Below are 7,500 nucleotides of genomic sequence, written 5' to 3'. Positions count from 1 at the left end.
AAAGAAGCAGAATAAATCGCCTTAGAGCAAGCGTTGAGGAATCCCCCAATCCGCTTAACTAGGCCCTAATCCCGGTGCCGGAGGGGAGGCGGCTGGCGGCTGTTCAGAAGGCCGGTAGTTCAATCCCGGGTTTGACCACGCGATTAATGGGAAAGTCGGTAATTTTTTTTTTTTTTTTTAAGATCGTAACGCCGTTTTCTTAGCGATTTATTTTCGTATTATATATATTTTTTTCTTGTAATTGATCGGAAAGTCGGTATTTTAGACTAGGCATCGCGGCGCTGTTTTGTTAGCGACTTATTTTCGTATTATATTTTTTTCCTTGTAATTTATATAGTGTGTTTCTCTCGTAGCAACTTTCTATTGGCGATTTATTTTCGTATTATATTTTTTTCCTTGTAATTTATATAGTGTGTTTCTCTCGTAGCAACTTTATATTGGCGATTTATTTTCGTATTATATTTTTTTCCTTGTAATTTATATAGTGTGTTTCTCTCGTAGCAACTTTCTATTGGCGATTTATTTTCGTATTATATTTTTTTCCTTGTAATTTATGTAGTGTGTTTCTCTCGTAGCAACTTTCTATTGGCGATTTATTTTCGTATTAAACTTTTTTTTAATGTAATTTATATAGTGTGTTTCTCTCGTAGCAACTTTCTATTGGCGATTTATTTTCGTACTATACTTATTTTTTATTCTTGTAATTTAAATAGATAAATAGATGGATGGATAGAGAGAGATAGATAGATAGATGGATAGATAGATAGATAGAAAGATATGCGTAGGGGAGCGAATGAATACAACTTTGGAATATAAGTTCTGTGCCTGAGGGATTGGCGTTGAGGCTGTGCGAAGGGTTAAGTCGCACGTGGGACGGTGTTGCGGATGATGCGCTGTGCTGATAGATAGATAGATAGATAGATAGATGGCTTTCACCTTAACTTGGCCCAGATTTTCGTCCTTTTGCAGCTTATTTCACGTAGCTCAGTGGCAGAAAAAGACAATACTACGGCTCTACATCCTTTCCATAGCACTTCTTCGTGACTAGCATCATATTCTAGTGTTAATCTATTGTTACTACGGCTCTACATCCTTTCCATAGCACTTCTTCGTGACTAGCATCATATTCTAGTGTTAATCTATTGTTACTACGGCTCTACATCCTTTCCATAGCACTTCTTCGTGACTAGCATCATATTCTAGTGTTAATCTATTGTTACTACGGCTCTACATCCTTTCCATAGCACTTCTTCGTGACTAGCATCATATTCTAGTGTTAATCTATTGTTACTACGGCTCTACATCCTTTCCATAGCACTTCTTCGTGACTAGCATCATATTCTAGTGTTAATCTATTGTTACTACGGCTCTACATCCTTTCCATAGCACTTCTTCGTGACTAGCATCATATTCTAGTGTTAATCTATTGTTACTACGGCTCTACATCCTTTCCACAGCACTTCTTCGTGACTAGCATCATATTCTAGTGTTAATCTATTGTTACTACGGCTCTACATCCTTTCCATAGCACTTCTTCGTGACTAGCATCATATTCTAGTGTTAATCTATTGTTACTACGGCTCTACATCCTTTCCATAGCACTTCTTCGTGACTAGCATCATATTCTAGTGTTAATCTATTGTTACTACGGCTCTACATCCTTTCCATAGCACTTCTTCGTGACTAGCATCATATTCTAGTGTTAATCTATTGTTACTACGGCTCTACATCCTTTCCATAGCACTTCTTCGTGACTAGCATCATATTCTAGTGTTAATCTATTGTTACTACGGCTCTACATCCTTTCCATAGCACTTCTTCGTGACTAGCATCATATTCTAGTGTTAATCTATTGTTACTACGGCTCTACATCCTTTCCACAGCACTTCTTCGTGACTAGCATCATATTCTAGTGTTAATCTATTGTTACTACGGCTCTACATCCTTTCCATAGCACTTCTTCGTGACTAGCATCATATTCTAGTGTTAATCTATTGTTACTACGGCTCTACATCCTTTCCATAGCACTTCTTCGTGACTAGCATCATATTCTAGTGTTAATCTATTGTTACTACGGCTCTACATCCTTTCCATAGCACTTCTTCGTGACTAGCATCATATTCTAGTGTTAATCTATTGTTACTACGGCTCTACATCCTTTCCATAGCACTTCTTCGTGACTAGTATCATATTCTAGTGTTAATCTATTGTTACTACGGCTCAACATCCTTTCCATAGCACTTCTTCGTGACTAGCATCATATTCTAGTGTTAATCTATTGTTACTACGGCTCTACATCCTTTCCACAGCACTTCTTCGTGACTAGCATCATATTCTAGTGTTAATCTATTGTTACTACGGCTCTACATCCTTTCCATAGCACTTCTTCGTGACTATAGCACTTCTTCGTGACTGTACTGCCTTCACCTTAACTTGGCCCAGATTTTCGTCTCTTTGCAGTTTCGGCCCTGCCTTCCAAAGCACTTCTTCGTGACTAGGATCGTATTCTAGCGTTAATCCGTTGTTGCAGTGAACGAGATGGAGAGATGGCAATTTTAGGCCAAGTTAGAGTTTGGATAGTAACCAAGGAGACGCAGCGCTGCCTTTATAGATTAGGGATTTATTTGTTAAGGAAATTCTTCATGATTTAGCCTCTCGAAGGGTTAATAAATCGCTTGTTGATTTGCGTTACGGGTGAGATTATTATTATTATTATTATTATTATTGATTATTATTATTATTATTATTATTATTATTGATTATTATTATTATTATTATTATTATTATTACGGTCACCGTTCTTTCCGCCGTTATTATTATTATTATTATTATTATTATTATTTTTATTATTATTATTATTATTATTACTACTAATACTAAGGATACTGTTACTACTCCCTTCACCGTTACTACTGCGGTTACCCTAAGGACTGCGGTTACTAGTATTGTAATTGCGGTATTGCGGTAACTCTTGCGGTAACATTTACTTTTGCGGTCTGTGATGATGATGATGATGACGGTGATGATGATGATGGTGGTGGTGGTGGTGATGGTGGTGGTGGTGGTGGTGTTGATGATGACGGTGATGATGATGGTGGTGATGGTGATGATTATGGTGATTGTAATGATGATGAGGATGGTGGTGGTGGTGATGGTGATGGTGATGATGATGGTGATGGTGATGATGACGGTGATGATGATGATGATGATTATGGTGGTGATGGTGATGATGGTGATGATGGTGGTGATGGTGATGATGACGGTGATGATGATGATGATGATTGTGATGAGTACTGCGGTCACTGCTACTACCACTGCTACTACTGCTGCGGTCACCATAATTTTTGCTGTCTTTGTAGCTGCGGTCACGCATGCGGTACGGTAGGCTTGGTCACGCTTGGATGCGTTACTGTCGCCGGTACAAAGACGCTAGGTAGCTTGGACCTCACTTCGTTATAGTAGCGGTACAGTGCGGAAGAGTGCGGTAGAGTGCGGTACAGAGCGGTAAGGTGCGGTACAGAGCGGTAAAGTGCGGTAGAGTACGGTACAGTGCGGTACAATCGGTTTAATAGCAGCGAAGCGGTCGTTTACACCCGCGCAGTCGTTAGCTTGGTCACGCGTACGGTACAGTCAGCGGTACAGTAGGCAGTGCGGTCATAACTACGGTACAGTCAGCGGTACAGTAGGCAGTGCGATCATAACTACGGTACAGTCGACGGTACATCAATAGGCAGCGCGATAACTACGGTACAGTCAGCGGTACAGTAGGCAGCGCGGCCATAACTACGGTACAGTCAGCGGTACAATAGGCAGCGCGGTCATAACTACGGTACAGTCGACGGTACATCAATAGCCAGCGCGGTCATAACTACGGTACAGTCAGCGGTACAGTAGGCAGCGCGGTCATAACTACGATACAGTCAGCGGTACAATAGGCAGCGCGATAACTACGGTACAGTCAGCGGTACAGTAGGCAGCGCGATCATAACTACGGTACAGTCAGCGGTACAGTAGGCAGCGCGGTCATAACTACGGTACAGTCAGCGGTACAGTAGGCAGCGCGGTCATAACTACGGTACAGTCAGCGGTACAGTAGGCAGCGCGATCATAACTACTGTACAGTCGACGGTACATCAATAGCCAGCGCTGTCATAACTACAGTACAGTCGATGGTACAGTAGGCAGAGCGGTCATAACTACGGTACAGTCAGCGGTACAGTAGGCAGCGCGGTCATAACTACGGTACTAGCGGTGCGGTAAGATGCAGCGCGGTCACACGTCCTACGGTACGATCGACGGTACAGTAACTTATAGCTGAATTACTCCTTACGGTACACCCAGAGACCGCGAATTCACCTACGCGGTACGGTTTGCGGTACAAGGAGATAATACAGCGCGGTCACACGGTCCAGGTACAGTCGCGGGTACAAGAAGAGCGTAATCACCCGTACGGTACAGTGGGGTACAACAAATATGTAGATTCGTGAAATATTCTGTGGTACAGACACCGCTGTTGCATTAGATTTGGTACACCGTTAATAATAATAATAATAATAATAATAATAATAATAATAATGGGCTGAAAAACACCTGGGATGAGGTTTTAGGGTTTGATCTCAGGGATTAGGGACTTAACGGAGATGCTGCCAGAGATCGAGCAGCGTGGAAAGCTGCCATTAGGTGACCAAAACCGATGGATATAAGAAACTCGAAGCCTTTGCGAACGACATGAACGAGTAATAATAATAATAATAATAATAATAATAATAATAAAAATAGTAACTCCGCCAACAATAATACAGGTACTTTAATAATAATAATAATAATAATAATAATAACAAATTAATTATAGAGGTACTCACTTGCGAATCTTGGGTCAGAAGACGAGGTTTGGTACCAAGAGGGCGCCGACGCACGTGTATCGTACACGTCAGGCGTGCAGTACGTGGTAGGCGGCGGTGCAGGGGGGTAAGCCGTCACGTGCTGCATGGTGGCCGGCTGCATGGCACGTCCGTAGGAGCCCGTGTCTAGGAGATCCAGCCTACGGTCGTCTAGGAGATCAAGGGCCCGTCGTTGCTCCTCCAGGGGCGAAAGGATATCGGAGACGGAGAAGGGGGTGGTGTGGCGTGGAGACAAGGTCATGGGGTCGCCGGCAGGAGGGGTCGCCGCCGCTAAGGTCCCCGCCAGGTCCTCCGGGTCCCTCTTCAGGTAGTACGGACAGTCCAGGTACGTGATGGATGTCCGTTGCGAGGGAGGGGGCTGGAGGGAGGTGGACGGAGAGGAGGCTTGGGGGAGAGCCAGCGTGGTGGAGGGTAACTGGGCTCGCTCCACTCTTCCACCCCTCTCACCCTTCTCGCTCCACTGTGGAAGCCCTCTAGGTCCACAGTGACTCCTCGCTCCACTGTGACTCCCTCTCTCTATCTCTATCTCTCAGGCTGGCCAGCACTCAGAAAACATTAAACCACAGTCCATACACAGACCGGCCCCGCGACCAAAGTCTCTCTGGGTAGGCAAAAACTTCAAACTTCATCCACTGGCTCCTGAAGGGGTGGAGACAGGGGCCCCGCCACCCAATCACGGCCCTCCATTGTCCGGCACCCGCTGGGGGGGCGTGTGGCCTGTCCCCGCCCCTCAGGTAGACTGCGATTGGCCGAACCCTGGATCGAGCCCCGCCCCTGGGAACGGAGTGGCGCCGCGCATGCTCCTCCCACCCCAGCGCGAGGGACTGCCCAGGAGGTCTCGCGATTTTCCCCTGTCAATGATCAACCGTTGTTCTATTCAAATCCAATGTGTGCAGGAAGGACAGTTAACAGTCTTTGTGCCCACTGACTGGCTGGGAAAGAGAGCTACTGGCCTCGCTGAGAAAGAGAGCAGCACACTGACTGGTGAGAGTAGAGAGCAAAGAGAGGAATTATTATCTGGGAATTATTTCGTGGCATCGAGACACCCCCGCTCTCTCCCCCATTTTCTCTCTCTCTCTCTCTCTCTCTCTCTCTCTCTCTCTCTCTCATTATTAAGACACCGAAATTCCCCCTTCCCCCCCTCTTTCTCTCTCTCTCTCTCTCTCTCTCTCTCTCTCTCTCTCGGCGCTGGGTTAGTGGTATTCTGTGGGGGTGGCTGTTCCAGAGGGGGCCCGTACCCCCCCCAACAGCTAAAATCACCCGGTAATAGCCTTTAAACCCACACCACCAGCACCACAAGGGGCAGGGAATGAAGTCAGCTGGGAGAATATTTGGGAGAATATTCAAAGCCCACGGAGAATATCTTGGGTGAATATTGAAGGGGAATATTAGAAGGGAATATCTGAGGAATATATAAATGGCTGTGGAGAATATTTGTGGTAATATCTAAAGGGAATATTTGGGGGAATATTGAAGGGGAATACTTGGGGGAATATTGAAGGTGAATATTTGGGGAATATTGAAGGGGAATATTAGGGGGAATATTGAAGGGAAATATTTGGGGGACTATTGTGGGGGAATATTTGGGGGAATATTGAAGGTGAATATTTGGGGAATATTGAAGGGGAATATTTGGGGGATATTGAAGGCGAATATTTGGGGGATTATTGAAGGGGAATATTTTGGGGGAATATTGAAGGGGAAGATTTGGGGGAATATTGAAGGTGAATTTTTGGGGGAATATGGAAGGGGAATATTAGAAGGGAATATTGAAGGGGAATATTTAGTGGGTATGGAGAATATTTGGGGAGAATATCTGGTGAATATTTGAAGCCCAGAGAAAGAATATCGGCGAATATTGATGAATCCGGTGAGAATATTGGGAGGAATACTTAGCCAGCATGAGAATATCTGAGGGGAATATTCAGTGCCGGGAGGGAATATTGAGGTGAATATTTGGAGTATTAATTGAACTAATCTTGGTGGACGGTCCAAGTTATTGTTATTATTATTATTATTATTATTATTATTATTATTAGTGTAATTGTTAGTTATTATTATTATTATTATTATTATTATTATTATCTGTCATTGTTATTATTATTATTATTATTATTATTATTATTATTATTATCTGTCATTGTTATTATTATTATTATTATTATTATTATTATTATTATCATTATTATTATTATTATTATTATTATTATTATTATTATTTCTTGTTACCAATTTCCCTCCTCCTCCTCCTCCTCCTCCAGTTCCACCTCCTCCTCCTTCTCCTCCTCCTCCTCCTCCTCCTCACGTGTCCTTAACTCTCGTCCTTTTGCGGTTAATTCCAGGCAGCTCAGAGGCAGGTTAGGGTGATGTTAGAGTCTGTATTCTTCCTGTAGCACTTCTTCGTGACTAGCACCGTATTCTAGGGTTATATCGTGGCTTTCAGGATGGAGAGATGGACTTTGCGTCTCTCTCTCTCTCTCTCTCTCTCTCTCTCTCTCTCTCTCTCTCTCTCTCTCTCTCTCCCTCTCCATTTACCTTCACCAATTTCTCCCGCCCACCAAGTCAGAATTAATGGCTTTGAGGGAGGGCGGCGTGATGG

The 7,500-nt window shown here is 43.7% G+C and overlaps 1 protein-coding gene across 1 annotated transcript in view; it reads right to left on the bottom strand.

The window, feature by feature from the left end:
- LOC145418335 (thyroid transcription factor 1-like) overlaps positions 1 to 5,142 on the bottom strand; it is a 71,265-nt gene extending 66,123 nt beyond the window's left edge. Inside the window, exon 1 of the mRNA XM_080286775.1 lies at positions 4,863 to 5,142. Coding sequence (XP_080142901.1) covers positions 4,863 to 5,142 — 280 coding nt within the window. The remainder of the gene's footprint in view (positions 1 to 4,862) is intronic.
- Between the last annotated feature and the right edge of the window lie 2,358 nt (positions 5,143 to 7,500).

This window comes from Coenobita brevimanus, chromosome 113 (assembly GCF_032717465.1).
Source record: "Coenobita brevimanus isolate Jiangsu-jjx chromosome 113, ASM3271746v2, whole genome shotgun sequence".
Lineage (NCBI taxonomy): Eukaryota > Metazoa > Arthropoda > Malacostraca > Decapoda > Coenobitidae > Coenobita > Coenobita brevimanus.
The sequence above is the reverse complement of the archived record's forward strand: the minus strand, read 5'-3'. Positions and strand labels throughout refer to the sequence as shown.